The sequence below is a fragment of the Nesoenas mayeri genome (genome assembly GCF_963082525.1).
Source record: "Nesoenas mayeri genome assembly, chromosome: 17".
In the NCBI taxonomy this organism is placed as follows: domain Eukaryota; kingdom Metazoa; phylum Chordata; class Aves; order Columbiformes; family Columbidae; genus Nesoenas; species Nesoenas mayeri.
The window spans coordinates 5,951,983-5,975,544 of NC_137565.1; the positions used below are offsets into that span (position 1 = coordinate 5,951,983).

General features: G+C 44.6%; 1 protein-coding gene across 1 annotated transcript in view; it reads left to right on the forward strand.

The window, feature by feature from the left end:
• KIAA1671 overlaps positions 1 to 22,521 on the forward strand; it is a gene marked incomplete at its 5' end in the record, with an annotated part of 47,140 nt that extends 24,619 nt beyond the window's left edge. Inside the window, 7 exons of the mRNA XM_080355091.1 lie at positions 15,123 to 15,241; positions 15,791 to 16,046; positions 18,001 to 18,175; positions 18,967 to 19,094; positions 20,550 to 20,689; positions 20,836 to 20,918; positions 21,415 to 22,521. Of these exons, the coding sequence (XP_080211217.1) occupies positions 15,123 to 15,241; positions 15,791 to 16,046; positions 18,001 to 18,175; positions 18,967 to 19,094; positions 20,550 to 20,689; positions 20,836 to 20,914 (897 nt within the window). The 3' untranslated portion in view covers positions 20,915 to 20,918; positions 21,415 to 22,521. The remainder of the gene's footprint in view (positions 1 to 15,122; positions 15,242 to 15,790; positions 16,047 to 18,000; positions 18,176 to 18,966; positions 19,095 to 20,549; positions 20,690 to 20,835; positions 20,919 to 21,414) is intronic.
• Positions 22,522 to 23,562: the final 1,041 nt, after the last annotated feature.

Below are 23,562 nucleotides of genomic sequence, written 5' to 3' on the forward strand. Positions count from 1 at the left end.
GAATAACCTCCTCACACACACAGATCAAGGCAGAGGTCAGCACATTATGCTTTTGGTGGGGAAGGGTGAAATTAAATAATACATTGTGAAATAATCTATCCAGCCCCTGCGGTGTCCAGTGAGAGGTATTTTTGAGGATGTTTCTTCTATGTAATAGCTATGCAGATGCATTTTAACGAGGCAATATTCCCACAAATTTTCTTAAAACTTAATTCATTTTTTTCCAGACCTCAGTTATTTTTAGGTGGATTTTCTAAGGAATCTGAGTTTGCCTGTGTAGTCTGTCGGTCTCCTGGAGCTGCTGAACTCTGCCAGTTCTGGTGTGGAGCTCAAGCAGAACGTGCATCTCTTACTGCATTTCAGCTGCAGGGCTGGAAAAATCTTCAACCATTGCCATTTGATGGTGAAAGTGCATCTGATGATCTTCTGGAACGGTTTGCCGTGATGTTAATTGAAGTGTAAATCTCAGCAATAATTGAGATGTGAAGTATACTTAAATACCAAGCGGTATGTTCATGCGGTAGCCAGGAGATACTAAAGTTAGTATTGCAGATCAGACTCAAATCAGCAGTTTTACAATCAGAGCTCTCTGACTGCTATTTCTAAGGACTTACCGAATCCGAGAGAGGCTGAAACCATCCAAAATAGCAAAGTGCCTTGTGAAGAATCTCCGTACTGCAGCAAGCACAGAACTGCACTTGGCAGTGCACAGATGTTTGAAATATGGAGCTTAAACAGCATGAAAATGTGTTGAAAGGCTTAAATTTCAATGTTGGGCACAAGATCTCTGTCGCTCACAAAGCATTATCCATAATGTGTCAGAATGGATTTGATTTTTTTTTTCTATTTCTTTAAAAATATAAGAAACACCCAGCCCTTGGGGTATCTGATCAAAAGTGTCTTTCCATTTCTATACAAAACCAACTCTGTAGCTCTTTAAAAGAAGGAAAAAAGGTTTTCCTGTATTGGCTGGATTCCCTTTAACACTGAGGGTTTTTGTTAGGCTGCTAATTTGAGAATGTTCAAAAGAAATATAATGTAGTCAAATTAAGAATAAGATATAGAACACTGCGTTTTGTCACAAAAGTTTTTCTTGGAGATAAGTTACAGGTTGGTGTAGTTCAGCTCTTAAAAACAATGCTTAAAAGGCAAGACACCCCATTTCCTCAGTGTTTTGAAGTAGCTTTCCTGATAAAGTAAAACTTTACGTGAGAACCATTTTATAATGTATGATCTAGAAACTTTTCATTCCATTAAGTCTCTTCCTGAAAGGTTTAGGGGAGGAGAGGATGATGCAAGACCATGGTACTTTGTATGGCAAATTAAGCAAGAGCAACAAAAAAACCCTTGAATAAACAAGAAAGCGAGCAGCTTTCAACACGCCTCTTACCTTCACACTCGAGTCTCTCTTTCCCCTCCGTTCTAAACTAGTCACGTCTTGACTTGGACACCTACTTCTGTTTATTGGTTTAAAACTGTAGCTTGTATTTCTGCTATCCTCCCAATTTTTTCCATGGTTGGTGGCATATGGTTTCTTAGTGTTACCTGGTTTTATTGTGGGCTCGTCTCCCGTTTTGGGCTGTGCTGACCCATGGTCTTGCAGCTGCTGGGGGGTGAAGGGCTGGGGTGACAGCGAGCCCCTGATTACAAAAGTGGTTTAAAGTGTGTGAAAATGGTGGGGAAAAAAACCCTGCTTTAAAAGGTCAGACCTGTTCTGCTTTGTTTTGAGCTTCTGGCTTAATCATTATCTTGAACTGATACCATAGTCACTAACTTGAAGGGATCTTGTTTGAGTTTGTAAATCATATAATAAACCAGTTCTAGGTGATGGCGCCACACGAGTTCCCCGTGGAACAGCGGGCAGGTCTGGGTTCTGTCCTCACCCGCCCCTCCGAGCGCAAAGCCTTTGGTGTCGGTGTCCGACGGTCCCTGGCAGGGCCCTTGCTCTGGTTTTTCCCGGGAAGGGTTAAAATCAGAACGTACACGTGACATATGCAAACTATGAATCATTCCAATGGATCTCTGCTACTCCTGCCTGCTTAGGCAGGAGGCAGATGCTGTTCCCTTGGTTGTCATGGTAACCCTGCCTGTACTATAATAAAGCCCGGCCCAGATCCTTCCTTAGGCAGAGCTCTGCGGCTGTTTCACCTAGCTCATTGTTTCCTCCCCGGAGCAGGGGCCAGGCAGGGACAGGGAGGAGGGAACAGGACACCAGAGGCAGCGGCAGCTTTCGCCTGCGTCTGAGCTCCCGTGCCTGGTTCCGGGAGCTTGGGGGACGCTTGGAGCTCTGCAAAACCAGTGCATGAGGACGGACGGGTTGTGAACAGCTGGGAGAGCCGGCGACTTGGAGTGCGCCTCCAGATTGTGCACGGAGAGCAGCCAGCGTGCGCAGCGGCGTGGGGAGAGCCCGGCTCTCACCGCCCAGCTCCACCGCCAACCCCTTGGAGACACCGCGAACCCCTTGGAGCGGCGGAACCGGTGTCACCGCGGGAGCTCTGGGCGGGCTCCGAGTGGGCTCCGAGCTGCGGCGCGTCCCGGCTCGAAGGCAGCGGGTCTGACACGCTGCCCCGGCAGCCCCGCTGCGCTGCCCAGCTCGTGGGCTGCGTTCTGGGAAGGGAGAGCCTTGGAGAACCGTTCTGGAGATGGGGAGACCGCTGAGGAGGGGACTCTGCCTGTGTTGATGCCTTCCTGCAGAGTTTTTTGTGAAGAAAATCATTTGGATTTGTTTTTTTAGAAGATCTAATTATTTTGCTGCGAAATGGGTTGTATAGAAGCATCGGAACTTTGTTTGACGTACTGTTACGTGAAAAGCTGCTGACCCAGAAGAATATGTTTGTTTAGCCTTCTGATATTTACAGCAAAACAGAAACTTGGCTAAAAAAGGAGTTGCTTTTCTGTCTCTAAAATGACACAGTAAGAGACTGACCCTGTGCCTGTAAATGGACTAATTTCAAGTGACAGGATTTAAACTTCGATTTCTCTCTTTTAACATGGCTGAATTAAAGATATTTTGATGGAACTCTGGAAATCTGATTGTAAGTAGGAAAAGTCTTTGGTGTTTTTCAAGTAGGAAAAAATAAATCTCCAACCTCACATATCTTTTGCCATTTAAATATGGAAATATGCTGATGTTTATAGCGTAATGCTATTTACATTAGCTGAAAATATTTTGCAAGTGGATTTTTTTTTTTGGTTCGCAAAATAAATGCAGGGTTGTTAAGGAGGGTAGATTTTACAGTAATTGCTGCTGAATATTGATTTCTCATCCCTGCTGGGAAAAAAATGGATTACCTTGGAGACAAACTGACAGTGGCACAAACTCACATGACCCAGTGGATGGGCACGGTGCGGAGATCCTTGCAGGAAGCACTAAATTTAGTCAGCACGGCGGTGGCTCACGAGCGGAGCGGCGGGGACGGCGGCAGCAGGACTCCCTTCAAGAGAACCTCCTCCTTCAGGCACCTGGCGTCCCGGAGCAGAGAGTCCTTCCGCAGGTTTTCGGTGCGGAGCCAGCAGAGGTTTTCTTCTTTGAGGAAGAGGCAGACCAGTTCCGAGCCACCCGAGCTTGTAAGCTATGCGCCTTTTTGAGCCTCTCGAGGTGGATAGTGCAATGCAAAAGGCTTGGTTTCGTTGCAGCATTTTTATCTAATAACAAAACCTGTATCATGTCTGCTTTTCAGTTTAAAAATAGCCCCCGAAGTGCTTGCAGGTAGTGGTGTCTGTCTGTCTGCTCCCAGCTGGTTTCCTTCTGCAGCGCAGGTGGATGTTTTCATTTGCCAGGGAACACCGTTAATCAGGGGTTTGGGAACAGGAAAAAACGTTGTTGGTCTTTTTTTAAAGCAACACAGTAAGGTAGGACAAGTATTTGTCTAAAATTAGGAAAAGAGGGTTAGTCTGAAACTGCACTTGTATCGGTCATTTCAACACCACAGGTCGGCCTGACTTAAGTCTACATAGATATTGGTCATTTTTCAGTAAAGAAATGCCTGAGGCTAAATTTGTAAGAAGAGTTGAGCGCTGTCGTTCTACAGTCAATGCTAAATGATCATTATTCTCTACTTTTTATTGAAAAAGAAGTGTTTTTTCTCAGTATAACTGTTACTTTGTCATGAAACAGAAGTTCCATGGCTGTCACAACTTGCGTGGGCTGCCGTGGGGCCAAGGCAAAGTGAAGAGCTCTTGGTTGTCCAACACCCCTGTTCCTGCTTCCAACAAATACCACAAAGCAGCAATGTTTTTAGATTATAGTGTAAATGGAGAGGTAAATTAATCCGCTTTCTTCTGTTTCATTTCATGGAGAGGAGCCTAAACTGCTGATTTGAGTTGAGCCTGAAACTGGTAACTTAAGACTGATGCCTGACCTGTGGGAAGCGGGTGCACTGGGGTGGAACTGGGACCCAAGCCTTGGGACCACTCTGTGGGTCAGTCCTGAACAGTTTGTGATCTGAAGGGGCTGAAACATTTTGTTTTGGTTTTAAACAAAGTAGTTTTTCATTGTAAGGGTAAATACGTCCCGTTCTGAAGTGGCCTCGTGGAGGTTTGTTGGCGGAATGGTTGAAGGTGAAGTTGCATTCCTGGGGTGGGTGTGGTGTTGGTGTATTTGTGTATGGGCAGTTTCCAGTGCTTTTTATCAGTTATGGGCTATGACATTTTAGTCCTAGTTTGCTATTCAAAAGAAAATATTGTAAAGTGAGCGCAAAAGAACAAAGAGGAAAATATTTGGTAACCAGTGTTACAGTGTTAGCTTGGTGATGCATGGTTTCTTTTTAAGCTGATATTTTAGATTTATTAGAATCACCTGAATAAAAGACTTGCTTAAAAGAAGTGAAGACTGAAAAATGGAAACGTGGACCCTGCAGACAGCAATTGCATTACTTCCTTACACTCCACTGCTTGCAGAGCAGAAACAGTGAGATGCAGGATGACCTTCCCAGGTAATTCACTGCTGACAGCTGCTGGAGCTGCTCTTTCTGTCTCAGCAGTAGTTTTGCATGTGCTTGGCTTTAACTTGTGCTCAAATTTAAGGTCTCAACATTTGTGGAAGTTTGTAGAATGTGCCATTGCATCTTCCACAGGACAACTGGTGAACGTGGACCTTGAGCTATTATTTTTTCATCGGGCTGGAACAGGGTCCTGGTTTTACTGAGTCCTTGGAGCTACTGATGTTTTTCTCCTGGGTGTTGATACTCCAGTGATGCAGTTTTTGGACAAGGAACAGTCAGGCTCCCTGGCCCCGTTCCCGACACAGCGAGGGCTGGGGGGGTCTCAGCTCCTGTCTCTGCTGTCGCTGCTGATTGAGAACTTGGAATATGGGACCAAGAAACCTGTCAAAACCCAAGTCAAACAGCTCAGAATAGTCTGAGTAACCTTCTTAAGCTATAAATGCGTAGCTGCTGAGGTTGAAGATCGTGGAGGTGTGACTGTGCATTCTGCTGCATCGGTGTCGCTTTCCATTTGTCCCCTTTGTGACTTTGGGCTTTCAGGTTAAATACCAAGGGAAATGCTAATAATAGGTTACGGTTTGTATGGATCACTTGTCACTGCTTCAGATGTCTTCTAGAGGAATTAAGAGTGTTGTATTTAAGGCAGTCATCCGTGTATTTGTATACCTGTGACTTCTAGAAAATGCTTAAGCTCAAAAATTGTCCTTCTTTTCTGCTTAGTTCAGTGTTTAAGTTGCCATCCTGTGTTTGTAGCAACTTTTGTTGAGAGAACCAGGGGTTCTTCTGTAGGTCTGTGTGGGCAGAGTTCTCAGTTTCTTTAAATGTGAGGAAACTGGTAGCTCAGCACCTTATTAATAACATATTTTAGCGAGTAACTACTGCAAGCTATGTAGGTGGGAAAGGCCTCACGGATATTGCATTTTTTTATGGGCTGTAAGAGAGATTTTTATCCACTACAGGGGAGCTTTAGGATTGGAGCGAAAGGGATTTGACGTAATTGGTTATTTCCTTGCTGGAGGTCATAAAAGTAAGAATCAGACTGCAAGAGAGAGGAAATCATTTTCTTTTCAACTGCTTCTCTTGAGCAGCTCGGGGATTACGTATTTGCTTTGTTATTCTGTTGGTACCTTGTCACATTTTCCGAGTCGGTGTCTGGCGGGGCTGGTTCCTGACCCAGCTCCATCTCTGGGCCCGCTGTTCCTTGGGAGGTTCTGCAGTGGATTCCTCAGCATTCCTGCTAGATATACCTTATTAAAATGTAATCCTCTGATTTTTCTATGGGAATCAGTCTTTATCCAGAGAACATTGTGAATTTAATTTGTGCCTTATAAAATCTCCTCTAGTCTCTTTTTTCTTTTTTAATTTAAATCTGTATGCCTTAAGTTGCACCGAGAAAAATAAACATCTAATGTGTGGCAATCTGATTCTGAATCTAGAGAAAGTGCAGCCGTGTTTTTAAGAATTGCTTAAAAGTTGGGACAACCAAGCGATAGAATGAGCCTGGGAGCTAAAACTAATTTGTCTTGTGGTTCTCCAAGCAAAGGTTGATCGGTCAGAATTTAATATATGCAAGTCTGCATTTCACAAACAGGAGTGCAAGAGTAATTGGTATTCTACATGGCTTCCCTGGTATATTCAACAGCAGAATGTTTGGAAAAGGGTTATATTATTATTTTCCTCTGTAGTACTCCCATTGATTTCTCCATCGAAACGGAGTGCCCTGGGATTTGTCCTGTCTCCATTCATAGCACAGACCCTGGATCACGCTGTTTTGCTCATCAGTTGCTGTTTTCCCCGCAAGTTTTTCCTTCTGCTCTTGCAGTCGTCCCTTCAGAGCTCAGCGTCGGCCCTCGGTGTTCCCGCTGAAACTGGGATGATTTTCTACACATGTAATACAATGTTCTCATATTGCTCTGAGATGATTTTCTACACGTGTAATACAATGTTCTCATATTTAATTTAAGGAAAAAAGGTGTCACCGCGGGCTGGAGAAGCTGCTGCCCCCCAGCACAGCTGGGTCACGTGGGCTGAAAACCGTCCGCACATAATGACACGGAACCCATTTTAATTGCATCATTATCCTGGCATATTAATATCAGATCTGGGAATCTGTAGCTGAGCTTGCAGAAGTTTTTACTTTACAGTTAAACCTTTTAACTGGAAGTTACTTTTTCTCCCAGACACTTTTATTGAGGCGTTTTCCCATTTTTCATGTCTCATCATCAGCTCAGTGTCTCAGTTTTAATAGGAGCAAAGACATTCACATTAAACATCGCCTCTGTTTTAACCATGGCAATATCAGTTGTGTTCTATTATAGGTATGATATTTGGTTTCATTGGCCAACACCATTAGTTCCAGATCTCTTAAGTTTGTTCCCATGCAATAAAAATAGAGTAGTTGTTTAATATGCTCGGTTCCTTAGCTGTCCCCTTACACTGCTAAAAAAGTGCAGCGATTTGATTTGTTTTGTGTGTCAATGTGTTTTATATGAGCTGTTCTGATACATGCTAAAGATCACACTGAAGAGCATTTCATTGTGTTTTGCTTTCTGCTGTACTGGTCACTTGATGGAAATGGTCCTTCCATTCAAGCTTGATCTGACAGCGTCACAGTTGTTTTATTTGGATTCAGTGTGAATATAGTTCCAAAATAAGAGCGAAATGACGTATTTTGTTTGGCTGTGCTGGAGGGCACTTGGTCCTTCAGAGGGTTTCTGTCCCATCCTACAGCCCTTTCTCTGCTAGAGGCTGAAATTCCCATCTTGGTTTGTTTTTAATCTTTGCAGATATTTCTTTCGAAGCCAAATAAACTTGTGCAGTGAGTTTGTTTCTTGGAAAAGCTGGTGGACTATTGCTTTCTCCATCTTGGCTTTTAAAAGAGCATTGATCAGGACTATCTATCTTGATTTTACCCAGGATCTGTCTGCCAGTGTTTGTCCATTATGGTGAACATCCTTCAACAAACCACTTGTAAAAAGAAGTTAATACAAGTTGGTGTTTGGCTATTTTGATACAGACCTTACAACAAATAGTTGTTGAACTTTTTTGTCCTAATATTTTCCGAAAGTGCAATGAATTGATCTCAAAAGTGTATTTTTTGTGCTGTCAGCGAAGGGTATTTTCTTTGTGGTGGCGTTTGCAGAAAGCGCCCTGTTAAAAATGAGTCGTTTGTCTTGGTGCAGGGTGGGGGGAGAGCGGAGCTGTTCAGTTTAATTAGCGAAGATACAAGGGCCAATACTGAAAGAGTTCACGCTTTTTCATTCTTAATAACTTTTCTTTGGTTTAACAGGCCATGAACATTGCTGGCAGCATAAATCTGGGCCATAAAACTGTTGTGATGGGTATTTAGTAGACCGCTTTTGTTGGTCCGTTGTTATTTTGACAGGAATAATCCCTTAGACGACTTCACTTTGTGTTTTTACTTTGGCTGCAAGGAGTTGATTTTACCATCTTCTTAGACCATAAGAACTTAGATTTAGAGCTGGTCATTTTTGTGCTCATTCACCTTGCTGTCTTTTTAAAGCACTAAGTGACAGTAGCTTTCAGAGGGAAATAAATTACACTAAACAAAAACATCACTGAACACAACTCCACACTGGCAATCCGCTTTTATGAAACCATTGGAACATTGTGATGCTTTCAGGAAACACTAGTGGTGTCTCATTGGTCTGTGTGTGTATTTTGACTCCTCTCTTCTAAAACAACTTCTAAATTGTCTGAGATTTTTGTTTTGAACAGCAGTGCCCAGTCTCCAAAGTCTGCATGCTTGTTATTCACTTGTTGTCAAGAAATCCTATCACTCTCTATACATTTTTAAATGCAGACTTTAAACTAAAAAGCCCTTTTTCCCAGGAATGTTTGTTTGAAGTTTAACTTGCGTCTTATGTGGAAAAACATGAACTGTTCGGGAGAGCTGTGAAATGAAGCATTTCAAGTGGGAGGTGTTGATTTCAAGCATGTCGCTTTTCAAAAAAAGCAAATACATTCACTTCCTCGCACAACAGTATAAACCAGGCTTGTTCTGGCTTGTGTCTCCTGCAATGCTGGAGCTGAGGGATCCTGTTCAACTCTTGGTGCCAACTTTTATTAATGCTGCGGGTGCCCTGTGGGACAGAGCGAGTTCCTGGGCTTAAAACCCTCCTGACGGGCAGGATCCTTGCGTTTTCACTTCTTTGTAGCTTGACTGCCACAGGCTGAAAAGAAAACTGAATATATTGATACAGGAGGGATTTTAAAGATATTCACAGCTATTTCCTCCACTCTGGTTTCTTCCCCACTCTGAGGATGTACTGTCGTGGCTCAGCCCTAGCAAGGGATATATTTAGAATTTGGTTCTTGGCTGTGTTTTGCACATCAAGCCGACCTCTGCTCTGTCTTCAGCCTCGCGCTGTAACCGCATGGTGTGCGTGGTGAGTGTTCGCAGCAGGTTGGAGCAGCTCTATTTTCAGAGTGTAAAAAAAAAACCATGACAAACTCTAAAATGTCTTTGAAATCCTGAATGGAGCGAGCAGGTTAACTTCTGCTTTAGTGAGGAGATTTCTTTGCACGATGGTAACCAGACTCCTGGCAAAACGAACTTCGTCTGGATGAATTTGACCACGGTCCCTGTTGTGGCCAGAGTCACTTAGGTAGGTTTTGGGTCTGTCTTTGCTGCTGCTGCCTTGCAAATCATGGGTCTCTTGGCTGGACCCGGCTCTGGGAGGCCTGGCATAGCCAGGGGTTACAAGTAAAAGATCCATGAATGGAGGACCAGTGATTAGATAAAGACTGGCAAGCAGGGAAAGTCATTTTGTGTGTCCTAAAGGTGTGGAAAATGCCAGTTTTGGGAAGCTGTGATAGTATTCAACCTCTCGGGGGTTCAAGTTTGGGCTGGAAAGGGGTTGCTGGGAACACGTGGTTTGTACTTGAGTAGATCATTGAACTTGCTGGCCGTGATTTGCTCCTGTTTTGCTGTTTACAGTGAATGTTTTGTGCTGGTGTGGCGAGGAGGGTCCCTGTCAGCTCTGCACTAACCTGCCTGTCAGCTCATTCATAGTCTTTAGGCCTGTTACACAGTCTGGGTGTTTTGAATAAGGTGAAAATACTTTTACTGTGGCATAAGGCATGCGCACAGTATGTTAAATGCAATGTTAAATGTATGTTAAATGCAATGGATTTAGTTTCGCTTCGATTCAGTTCAAATGCAGTACAGAAGGAGGGAGTTTTGCTTCTAAGACGAAGGCTGGTTTCCTTCAGCGAGGCTGACGAGGTGACGGGGTCTGAGGTGCGATGTGAAGCAGCGCGGCTGCGCTGACGGCGTGCACGGGGCACAGCAGCTCGGGTGCTCTCTGCCCTCGCCACCCGCTTGCTTTTGGGTACCAGCTGTTCATGATGCACTCTTGGCATTTGCTCCCTTGAGTAACGGGTTGAGACACTTGCCCTTCCCTTATTTCTGCAGATGTACATCTGCTTTTTTGCATCTTTTTTGCCCCTGGTAGGGAGAAGGGGGTTGGGATTCACAGAATCACAGAATGGTTGGGGTTGGAAGGGACCTCTGAATCAAGCTGGGAAGCTATGAAAATATTGAGAATTAAACCAGTCACTCTCTACGAACAACCCCTGTTACGTAAGGTGAACACTGTCGGCTTTTAACAGTAGGGATATAATTGGTTCTTGCTTATCATATCCCAGTGGAAGAGGTAGAGAAAACACATATGGCTGTGACAGTCCAGGGTTGCATAGCAACGGGGAGGATGTAGTGACTGGTATCATTTATGAGAATATTTTATACCCTGGGACTTGGTATGTACTCCGCTGCGCATGGCAAAATTAAACATTTATGATTTAAAGGTTTTTTGAGTACAGCAGCGTGGGTCCTTGGGATATAACAGTGCTAAATCTGCTGTGTGGGAGGACGTTTGAGTGCTTTTGGGCGCAGGCTGGGGCGGTCGGGGCACGCCTGTGTTTCCCCATGCGGCTGCTCGTGCTCCAGTTTGCCCCGTGAAACCTCTTTGTCCCCTCCACCGCATCCCGGAGGACCCGGGGCTGGCGGGATGTTCCTCCTGACCGTTCAGCGGGGCTGGTCCCTGCAGCCGCTCTGCCCGCTGGCAGCAGTGGAGATGGCCAGCGCCACAGTGAAAAGACCTTGGGTTTGTGAGATTGATTAATTCAATTACTTTTGTCGTTGCTCTTTGGCTTGGTCTCCAGCATTTGTAAAGCGCTTCCTTGTGTTGAAGGCATTGCTGTGCTTGTTTGGCAGGCCTGGGGACCTCCTCCTTGTGTCCATGGGTGGAGCCTGTGTTGGAGGTCTCTTAACTTTCCTCATCCATTAGGTCAAAGAAAACGTCCAGTTCCTGGAAGTGCTTATCTGCGGGTGCCGTGCGGAGGGCGGGGTGGGGGGCAGAGGTGCTGCCGTCGGCCGGGGACGTTGCACTGGGACACCCGCTCCTTTCAGCGGTTTATTTAGAGACTGAGCTGGTAAATCTTCTCACCTGGCTGCTTGGAACTACCGGGAGCTTTGGTGTTGAGCTATGACTTACTCCTTGTGGGCAGCACTGATCCGCCGGATAGTGAGTACTGATGGGTGCTGATTCCACCGAGTCAGGCATTCTGTTTGCTCTTTGGGTACCTGCGAAGAAAAAACATGTGTGGGATGTGAAAGTTATAGGGTTTCTGAGGCCCTCTTGTTGTGGTGGGTTTCGGTTGGATTTGATGTGGTGGTATGTTCTTGGTAATTCTGTTAGTGGTCCAAAATATATTGTTTACCTTTCGGTAGTAATCCTTAGAATCATTAGAATGATTCAGATTAGAAGGGACCTCTGGAGGTCATCTAGCCCAACATCCTATTTAAAGCAGTCAGCTATGAAATAATAGAACAATTGGGACAGTTTTCTTGACTTGGAAGGACTTGTAAACTCTTTAAGTGCAATGTCTCACTAGTGGGCAGTGGAGTTCTGAATATGGGCAATTTGACCCAACCTCTGACTTCTTTAAATTAACAAAGGAGAAAGGGAAAAAAGAAGGAAAAAAACAACAACCTTTTCAAGAAATTAACAACAGTTTTTCTCTTCGAGTTTTTTATTAACAAGGTGGATGGTCAAATCTTCCATTGTGCAATCACCTATTCATATTCATTTCATGGCAGCAGATTTTAACTTCCAGTTTTTGCATTTGGAGCTGTGGGGTGTGATTTGGGCTGTCTGGTGTCTCGGTCTCTGTTACAAACAAAGCTATTTCTGAAACTGTCTGTGCAGATTCTGACTCATGAGATCTCTTTCAGCTGCTATTCCTCATATGCCAGGTCTTCATTTCATATCGGTGCAGAAGAGTTTTTCACATTAATGTATGCATTCCTTCTTAGTTACCGTTAATTCTTGCACTGGCAGGGCCAATATTGTGTGTGCATCATTTTCAGGAACTGGAAATTGCAGGAGTAATCAGGCCTGGACTGTTGTCAAATGCAGCATAGTTCCAAAGGAGCACTGAAAGAGGCATAATCATAATGTCTCATTTGAGAAGAACTAGAGGCAAATCAGTATATGACTTGGCTGTTTTATTTCATATGAAAATTAAGTTGATTTTTTTTTTCCTGGCTACTGTTGTAAGAATTATGAAGTTAAAGATCAAAGCATGGAGAATTACAGCATTTGAATACCGGATTGAGAGCGGTGTTTATTTGGGTTTGTGTGCTAAGACACAGGCCCCTCCTTTTATTGCCTTTTCCTTTTGAAATGTCTGGTTTTACTGTATCACAAATATTCTGTTTATCTAGGAAATGGCTGGATCTGGCTTAGCTCCCTATGTTGTACATCTCTTCTTTCAACTTTGGTTTCTTCTTCCAAGGGTTGGATAAAGAAAGAGAATGGATCACAGACATTAACAAAAGGTTCTTGAGTTAATGGTGGGCAGTTATCTCTTACAGGAAAAAAGGGTTCTATTCAAAGCAGATCTGTTCTTCTGAGCAACAGAAAGCAGAGCCAGATGTGTCACTACTTAGTCTTGCAGGATCTTATTTAAAAATATTCATCCATCTGAAGAAGTGAGCTGTAAATTTGGATTTAGGCAAGGGAACGAAGTATGAAGCAGAAACTGTTGGTGTTTGGGAGCAGTACATGTTGGAAAGTATTTTCTTCTTTCTTCTCCCAGTACTTGGGTAAAAACTGGTTTTAGTTCACCTTGCTGTGCCACAGGATGCATTATAAGCACAGCTTGGCCATAGGAGGGGCCCTTCGATCTGTCTTCTGTGGTTTCATGTTAATTAAGGTGATTCAGGGCACTGTGGGATGTAATGGGCTTGTGGCAGAGCTGGAAATGGCCACTGATACATTCAGTAAGTCTTGCATTCTTTTCCCAATCTGCTTTAAAGCTTTCGATCTGTAATCCCAGTTTGTTCTTCATTCATGCTCTTTGTTGTAGCACCAACTTGTTCCAAGTAAAATGTCAGTGCCAGAAAATGCAAATATATCTGTATGACCTAATTTGAGCTGCTTGTGTCTAAAAGCGTCTCAGCCATAAAACACAATGGTCCATATGTATCGTTCTCAGGGAATTCATCATTCTGACTGGTGGTTAGAAAACCGCAGGATTACACGTACAAGCTCCTCACCATGAGCACGTGAGCTCTTGTATTTCTCAGGAACCACCGGACGTTTCCTACCCCCACCTCTTTTTTTTTCCCAACTTGATGCTTATTATGAATTTTATTTCAATCCCAATCTCACATTGCAAACTACTGCGTTCTTGTAATCAACGTATACAGTGTATTTGTCAGGGATGTTGCCAATTCCCGCACAGAACAAGTTGCACATTTAGTAGAAGCTGTATCTGCAGCACCTTAGTGGCCCTTGCCCGATACCCTGAATGACAATGCAGGGACACAAAATGACCCAACAGACAGAACAGTCTTCCCCGTTTTGTTGGAAGCTGATATATTCCACCAGCTCCAACTAAAGCCCATTATCTGTATTACTTGCAGTTATTCACATTGGTTCTAGCTAGAAACGTAGTCTAAAAAGCTTAGGACCAGAAATGAGGGCAGCAGAAAGGCCACTTTGCTTGCGTTGGGGAGACATTGTTTATAACAAGTGCAAGGTTATCGTGGGAGCAGTGGCCATAAGGAAAAAGCATGCACAGCTCAGATAATGCCATTTTGGCAGCAGCAGGAAAGAATGTAAGTGCAAATATATTGCTCATCTGAAGGCTTGATAATTCTTAATAAACTTCAGCATTGCAGACAAACTCATCAGCACACGTTCCTCAGTTTCAGGCAACACTACCTGACATGATATATATTTGAACTTTGAGATGCAGTTTTGTAACCAAAATGACACAGTTAACACACAGTGAATGGAATGGATTGACAAATGGCAGAACTCAGCTTCCCCCTGGACATAAGTGTGTATTTTTATATAGAAAGTGTCAGAATTACTACAGGTGAATCATCAGGCTTTGGGAACATCTGGAAGATGAGAAGCAGAAAACTTCCGTTCATTGTAACTCACACACTGAGCGTCTGTTTTACTTGAGTGTTGCAAACTGAGAGTTTTACTTTGTCTAATAATGATGCATTGTCCCCTGTCCCTAGATGCCCCATTACCTGCTATGAAAGTGGCGAATCTATGAAATAAAAAGACTTAGGAAATGAAATATCAGAACAGAACACAGAAAAACCACCATGATCTGTCCTGCTACACTGTACATTGTGTTTGAACTTTACATTAGCACACATCAATTTGTCAAAGACTTTCTAGTGTCTGGCACTATGCTGATATATTTATTTATCATTTTTAGTTTGAACGTCTTCCAAAGAGCGAGCTGGGGAAAAAAGAGCTCCTTTTATTAAACCCAGGCAAAGAGCAGTAGAGTTGGTGTTCCCTTTGTATGCTTGGGGAGATAAAATGCAGTCGCCAGCAGAGTTCTTTCTGTTTGCACAGGTGCTTCTAAAAGACTTTGTGCAACCTGAGGTAAGAATAATCTTAAAGGAATATAGAGTTACTAAAACCAGGGAGTCAGTTCCTGCTCTAGAACCCAGGAAAGCACAGCTCGTTTTGTAGAGAATCGTGCTGAGTACACAGCCATTTCCACGTTTTACATTGACCAGGTTTAACTGGTAAATTCAAAACCACCGCAGCAACTAAAATCTGTTAATCATTTAGGCAAGAGCTAAAGGAATGCTGAACTGTGGCGCTTGTTGGCTTGCAGGACCAGCTGAAGCAGTGCTTCTCCAGGCAGCCCCCGGACGCCAAGGACACCGACACGCTGGTGCAGGAGCCCGACAGCCAGTACGGCACCTGGAACGAGCAGCGGCACAGTGGGGACAGGTGAGGGCCAGCGGCGTCCCCTCCACCACCCCTGAGCTCTGCCTGGGCTGGGGGACGAGGAGAAACCCTTGGGCTGAGCTATGTGCTCAGCTTCAGTGACTATACAGCTTCTTTAGCCTATAGGTGAAGAAATCGTTCTTGAATATCTGCAAACTGCAGTAAGGTTTGAAAGGTAAACTCCATCCTCCAGTGAGGATGCAGTATCACCGCTTTTTTAAGTGATGACAAAACCGGCTTGGACTGGAATAGATTTAACAAGTCTGCTAGGGAGTGGAACACAAGTTGGATGTTACTTTTTTAGTGTTAAAACGGTAGAAAAAGATGTTGGAAAAACAGTTTTTCTTGAGAAATAGGCCAAATGGCCTTGACTAAATTAATATAGACAGTAAAATGTTTTTAATGCTTTGTATTTATATTTGTAATTATAATTAGAAATGTATTTTAAGTTCTACCTTCATTTATCGTCTGCCATGTATGGGTGATCCAAACTATGCTTGCATGTTTTTGTTCACCCTGAAATCTCACAGATTTCATTTCCTCAATTTGCAGCTTTGTGCCTGAATCTCCGTCCTCGGAAAACGATGTCATTTCGACCAGAAAACAGCCTCCAAATAGCCACCCGTCTTCCCTGTCCTCTCAAACGGAACCCACCTCCTTGGCCGATCACCATGACTTCTCCAAAGACCAAAGGAGCAGGAGTTTGGACCGTTCCAGCACTGACATGGACTCTACTGACGGGACCGATTTACCTCCTGTCGGGGACACCTACCCGGATGGCAAGACCACCGATTTCTCCTTCATCGATGTGAGTTACCATAATGGGAAACACAACGTCTGTTCCTACATTAACTAAATTATTACCTGCATTAAGCACCACAAAGCAGTGTCTTCCTTAGACTTTGCCCTCAGTCTTCCTCTGGCTTTTCTTTATCACGTTGAATTTTCCCAGCTGACTTCCTACCTGAAAAGTTTAAGATGAAAACCACAAAGTTCTTCTGTTTCCTGTAATGCTCAGGTTTTGGGAGATGCCAAAAAGTTGTTGGCCTCAAATAATGTCTGCTAATGGCTGAATAAAGTTGCCATTTCTGTTTCTGCTCCTCAGTGAGCTGTAACAGAAGAGTTGAATGGCTCCATGAACATCAGAAACGTAATTAAATAACACAAATAGCCGGTGACTGCTGTGCTATGAGCCATGCAGATTTGAGGCTATAAAGACATTTGCTAATATTTTTCTTTTTTACAATTGGTCTCCTTCTGTAGTAGCTCACAATTGCATTTTAAAGGATTTTTTTCATACTTAAGGATCTTGCAGCTGGTATAAGAACAGTAATTTCTAGCCGTGCACAATTAGGTGAGGTTTAGTGTTCTTTGAAAGCGCTAACACAACTGCAGTTTTTCAGTATAGCATGTAGGAAGCAGTGCCTTGATACACCTTTTTTATTATTATTATATAATATCTAATGGCAGACACATAGGTAAGTGCAAGATTCCCGACTTAAGTGTCTGGTGCAGCTGCTAGGAAGGTCTTGGATGTGCCGCTTTGCCTCTCGAGGTGCCGTGGCGTGGGCTGCTCGCCGAGACGTAGGACGGATGCGAGCGGGTCTGTGCTGGAGGCAGTTTGGTCTGGTGCAGAATTGGCTGTGAAAATCCCAGCTGCTTCCTGCGTGGGCTGTTGGAAAACGCTCCCGGCCAGCTCCGCTCTCCGCTGGGGAACTGCAGAATCCCCTGTTTTGCCAGAGCAGGGGCTGCTCTCATCTTGCAGAAGCCACGCTTGGTCCACTGCTTGGAGATCCCCAACCTTGGCTTTGGTATCAGTGAATAATCCTTTGGCAGGATATCCCAGGTGCAGTGTTTGCTCTGTAAAGGGAGCATTAGTGTCCCAGAACAGTGTGGATGGCGTTTTGTCTCCATCAGTGGTTCTGCAGGTAGTGGAGTTGGCCCCACATTGTGCTGTTTCCTGGACAGCTGAAGGTGTCTCTTTACAACATCGGTAACTTAAGTACAGCTGGTGATATGCTGCTTTAATGAGTAGTTTATTCCTGACCTGAAATCACTCGAAAAGAAATAAAATCACATCTTCTGAAGCAAACATCATTGAGCCTCACTTTTCCTGGGCACAGGCAAATCTCTAACAACAAATTGCTTTAAATAAATTACATCTCCTTTTGCTCTGTAAATGTTATAGTCTCACCGTTGTGCACAGAGACAGGTGTGTTGGGAATGACTGATCACGGAAATGTTCTGAATGCCATGACACTAACTTGCAGTGTCCTGATTGCTGGTGAGCAGCTTGAAATTGCTGTGGATTCCGCAACTCATCAGAACAGTGAAATTACAGCACTCTGCTACCAAAGAATCTATCTTAATTGCTCTTTTTAGATTCAAGTCTTCTTACTGGCCTTTGCCTGGTACTAGCCAGCACAGCCTGTGTTCTTACAACACTCTAGGAACCAAAATCCTATTTATTGCAGTTTTTTTTTTTAATTAATTTAGTGAAAATAATTCATGCAGATCAGCCATCCACAGCCAAGAGAGATCAAAGAACCAGTATTGCACCCAGTTAGCCACAATGTAGCACATCCTCATCATAAATTCTCTTTAATATCATTTTAAGTAACTATAAGAATAATAATCATGCAAATATATATAGTTTAATTAAATTGAATGAATTAATGCGTTACAATAGGTTGGGAAATCATAGATGAGATGACTTTTGTTTTTAGTCTGGTTGAAAGTAAAGGTTTTGCTTCTTTTTGTAGCAAACCACCGTTCTGGACTCCAGTGCGCTGAAGACTCGTGTGCAGCTCAGCAAGAAGAGGCGCCGTCGGGCTCCTGTTTCCCACTCTCTTAGAAGAAGCAGAGGGCTAGAGTTTGAAAACAGATTTTCTTTGACAGAAGAACCAGATAACACTTGGATGTTTAAAGATTCCACAGGTATCCCTCAACTCTCTGAAATAATGAGCTGTAATCAACTCTGTTATAAGGGCAGGGATTTCCAGGTGGTATAACATACCTGAAGGTGCATCAGGGTTTCACGGCAGCTTCTCTGTCCACCTCTGCATCATCCTCTCATCACGTCTCCCCCTTGGTTCCTTGGAGTGAAGGAACAAGGACCAGGGAAAGGAGAAAGGAGAACGGGAAAGGAGAGCTTGGCTGCCATTTCCTTTGGCTTCTGCCTTAAGAGGTTTTTTTGTTGTTGTTCACTGAGAAAACACTGAGTTTAGAAACCACTACGGTTTTTCAATCTAAGCCCATATTGTTTTGATAAGGGCAACTGTAATTGTTTGTATTCTAGACATGCTCATAAATATTCTTTCTTTCTAGCATCCCTATGTACCACAGCACTAAAGAGGATAAATCAACTCCTTCAAATTCATTCTATTCGAGCAGGGGCTGGACCACATAACTTTCTGATGTCTCTTCCAATCTAAATTAAATCTCACGTTCTGTGAGCAGTGGAGATGTTTAGAAGCAGCAACATTCATTACATTAGGAGTCTTCTGCCCCATCATCTCTGTCAGCAAGAGGCGTTTCGATTGCTGAGTACTGAGTATGTTTGTTGCTTTGATCTGTCACATTGACTGCAGTCCTGTGGTGCGTTAATATTACTCTTAATACATTTTTGAATGGAAGGAGAGATCTGAAACAAGGTATAAATGAGAAGCCTGCTGACTAATGTTTTTTACCTCTGCCTCTTTTTCTTTTTTTTTTTTTGTAACAATTAGAAGAGAAGAAAACTATGCAACAGGAAGATTCTGATGAGGAAGACAAGATACAGCACACGACGAGATCATCTTCTGTCCATGCCCAGAGACTGCCCATATTTCCAGGGATGGACCACTCTGCTCTCAAGGTGAGCACGGGCAGAGCAGTTAGAGCAGCTCAGAAGCTGCAGATGCTCACTGGGATCTGAGCCAGGACCTTCTGCTGAAGGTGACCACGCTGCTGGGGGGGCCAGGACCTTCTGTTGAAGGTGACCACGCTGCTAGGGGGGGGCAGGACCTTCTCCTGAAGGTGACCACGCTGCTGGGGGGGCCAGGACCTTCTGCTGAAGGTGACCACGCTGCTGGGGGGGGGCCAGGACCTTCTGCTGAAGGTGACCACGCTGCTGGGGGGGCCAGGACCTTCTGCTGAAGGTGACCACGCTGCTGGGGGGGCCAGGACCTTCTGCTGAAGGTGACCACGCTGCTGGGGGGGCCAGGACCTTCTGCTGAAGGTGACCACGCTGCTGGAGGGGCCAGGACCTTCTGCTGAAGGTGACCGTGCTGCTGGGGGGGGCAGGACCTTCTGATGAAGGTGACCACGCTGCTGCGGGGGGCAGGACCTTCTCCTGAAGGTGACCACGCTGCTGGGGGGGGCAGGACCTTCTGCTGAAGGTGACCACGCTGCTGGGGGGGGCAGGACCTTCTCCTGAAGGTGACCACATTGCTAGGGGGGCAGGACCTTCTGCTGAAGGTGAGCACGCTGCTGGGGGGGGCCAGGACCTTCTCCTGAAGGTGAGCATGCTGCTGGGGGGACCAGGACCTTCTCCTGAAGGTGACCACGCTGCTGGGGGGGGGCAGGACCTTCTGCTGAAGGTGACCACGCTGCTGGGGGGGATCAGGACCTTCTGATGAAGGTGACCACGCTGCTGGGGGGGGCCAGGACCTTCTGCTGAAGGTGACCATGCTGCTGGGGGGACCAGGACCTTCTGCTGAAGGTGACCACGCTGCTGGGGGGGGGGCCAGGACCTTCTGCTGAAGGTGACCACGCTGCTGGGGGGACCAGGACCTTCTGCTGAAGGTGACCACGCTGCTGGGGGGGGCCAGGACCTTCTGCTGAAGGTGACCACGCTGCTGGGGGGGCCAGGACCTTCTGCTGAAGGTGACCACGCTGCTGAGGGGGCCAGGACCTTCTGTTGAAGGTGACCACGCTGCTGGGGGGACCAGGACCTTCTCCTGAAGGTGACCATGCTGCTGGGGGGGGCCAGGACCTTCTGCTGAAGGTGAGCACGCTGCTGGGGGGGGCCAGGACCTTCTGCTGACGGTGACCATGCTGCTGGGGTGGGTGTGATGTGTGGAAAAACCTTGCAGTTGACTTCCTGATGCCTGACTATTGGTTAGAAATACTAAGGGATTTGGGGGAAAAAAAAATTGCTTTGCAATGCAAACATGCTTTCAAAACTGCGTAACTTTACAAGAAATGTATTCAGTGATTTCAGACATGGATTTCTTGGTTGTTGTTTTTATAAGTCTGAGTTGTTTGGTTTGCGTTAAAAAAAATATCTGAATGCTGCCTTAAAAAGGAGCTCTTTATCTTTACTTTTTAGGCCCAGCTGCGGAAAAGACAAGTGTCTGAGAGCCCTGGTGAGCCGAGTTCTGCTCAGCTGTTCAAATCCCCGAAGCCGCAGCTGCAGCTCGGAGCTGCTGGTAGCAGGCTGCTGCCCTCCAGCGTGGAGAAGGAGGACAGGTGAGACTGCAGGGCCGCAAAGATGCAAGAACTCCTTTCGGTGGAAAAAAATAAGCCTTTCCAAGGCCGTAGGGGAAACTGTATATTTGTTTCTGTAGTGAGTTTTCAGAATTAAATAATGAAGAGTGGGTTTTTTTATATCTTAGGTCAGAAGAAAAGTCTCCTCAGTGGCTGAAGGAGCTGAAATCAAAGAAGAGACAGAGCCATCATGAGAATCAGGTCTGAAAAGGTACTGTCCACCAAGGAGAGGGGCTTGGTGAGAGTGTGCAGGATAAAAACACACCTGGAAAACCTTCCTTAATGTGTCCGTATAACAACTCCCTAAGCAGAAACATTAAGCTGGACTTTCATAGAAAGATTCACCCAGGAATGTAAAGTAATTCTGGGATGAGGCAGAGGAGCTTTTGTAGAAGTGAAGTTTTCATTCATAGGTCATAGTTTCACTGATTTTTCTGCGGATAATTTATTTTAATAACATTTGTTCTGTGCTGCAAGAGCGAGTCTCTCACCAAGTAACCAAGGTTTGCCCATGTTTTGTAAACCTTCAGCAGAATTCCGGGCAGCTCTTGAGCATCCAGCACATTAAAAAGGGTGAGACCAAGATGACACTGCAACAATTACATGTATTTGTGGGGCTTTTCTGTTACAGACACCGAGCAGCGTCTGTCTGCACAACTGTGTTTTATCATTGCTTCAGTTCCATTGCTTCTGTTTTTTCCTTCCAGATAGCAAAGAAGATAAAGAAGTTTAACAGAAGCCTTAACTCATCTGAACTTAAAATTCACACGTCATGTTGCTGCTGTTTGCTTCCTGCCTCAACTGCTATGTGCATGGTGCCTTCCTGTTTTGTGGAGAAAGCTGCTTAAAATTCATAGTCAAATACAAAGCTGTATCTTTTATGGTGTGGGAGGACAGTCACTTTAGACCTGCCTGGAAGAAGAACCGGTGGCTCTTAGTTTGTCACTTTGGAAAGTTCTGGAAGGTCATGGTGGCTGCTCTGGGAGCGCTGTGCTCCGGGGGGTCCCCTCGCTGCTCAGCAGAGACGACACGGGTGTTCAGTGGCTCAAAAGTGTGACTTTTGGTGGCCGTGTCAGGTGTAAGGCCGGGCTTTGTGTTTGCTTATGAAAATAACAATTTTAATCAAATTTATCTTTTTTTTTTTGGTGTGAAAAAGTACGCTCCTATTTAGAATGAAGTTTGTGGAAGGTGAGAGTGAAAGAACAAACAATGTTTACTGCCATATTGAAAAAAGGAAACTTGATTATTTTTTGTAAAATGTATTTTTGATTGGCTTATATTTACATGTGATCTGCTGACCTGGCAGATGGATATAATTTTTAGATGAACAAAATGTTAACTTTTGTCACTCTTGAAATGGTATATTCTGTGTTTTGTCAGCATGTGGAATAATTGCTTCATTGGAATGTCTTTCCTAAAAAGGATCAAGCAATAATGTCAACCAGTTCTCTTTAAAAAAATAAATGTAAATACTGTTTTTATAACAAAAAAAGGAAGGGAAGAGGGAGGATGTTACACTCATATCAGGGTTCCAGTTAATTGTTGAATGTCACTTTAATAGCAGTTTGGATAGTCCCACTTCATATTTTTATTCGTTAATCTGTAAATACCAGGGTTAAGTTTTTATTTTTATGCTGATTTTGTGGGATAACCTAAATGTGATCTTCAGTTTCTCAGATGATTTACTTTTCTTCTTTTGGTAAAACCGACGTTATAATAGTGGTATAGATATCTCATGCATAACACGGGTGTGATGAATATCACTACGATCTCAAATATGTTAATATCTTTGAATACAGATTCTGAAATACCAACCAAGATGTCCATTGAAGGCATACTTTATTCTTTCCCCAAATAAGTGCTCTTTTCAGTAAACCTTTACAAATGTAGCCCAACGAGGGAGGTTTTTCCATCGTGTCCGTATTCGATGAAGAAAGCAGCAACATGGAGACCAGAGGGGGCTCCGGTGCCCTCCTGCAGCAGGTGCTGCTCCTCGCATTGCCCTTCCCCTGCCCTCATAGCTCTAGGTATTAAAGCACCAGCACTTGAACTCATTCTCCTCTTGTTAATGATGAGCATTTCGGAAAGCTCACTGTCCGCGGGGTCACCGCGCCGGGCTGGCTGTCGGGCTCCTGCTGCCAAAACCACGTGCCAATTCTTCTCCTGAAGGAGCCGCAGCCGAGGTGGATCTTAGTCCTGCTCATGGGAAATAGAGCAGCGTGCCAGGAGACAGGTCCCATCTGTGCATCTCTCTCTCCCAGATTTAGTTCCGATAGCAGCTCCCTGTACTTAACGGAGATGAAATGAATACATTTCTCGTATGTAAAAAAATCTTTATGTGCTGCTTGGCCCAGTTTCACATCAGAGCTGTTGCCACCATTACAGTTCTATAGCCCTTTCTGCTACCAAGTAAGAAATGATCACCCAAGATTCCTGCCGAGCGGCTTTGAACCCGGGGTGATGGGCTTTGGTTGAGTTCAGTCAACCAGACTGTTAAAGAGCTCCTCTCCAAACGTTGCACATATTTTCTTCTCCCCTTTTCTTTAGACGATGGTGGAAGAGGCAACTCTTTAAGATAAGCTTTGCATATGTGTCCTTTGGGTGTTGTTTAAGGCAGCGCTCTGGGTTTACCATGGGGTGTAAACCACGTGTGACACGCTCGGGCCAGCCCTGAGCAGCAGCGGCTGCAGCTGGGACAGGAGGACGAAAGGGTTTTGTGACCATGACCCAGCTGACGTGGGGCTTGCCTTAAACCAGGCCTAGAAATCAGGTAAATTCTCCTTGCTTACGAGAATATTTACACAGGCTTGATTAGTGAATTCAGCAGGTTGGCATTACCACCAGTCAGAGGATTT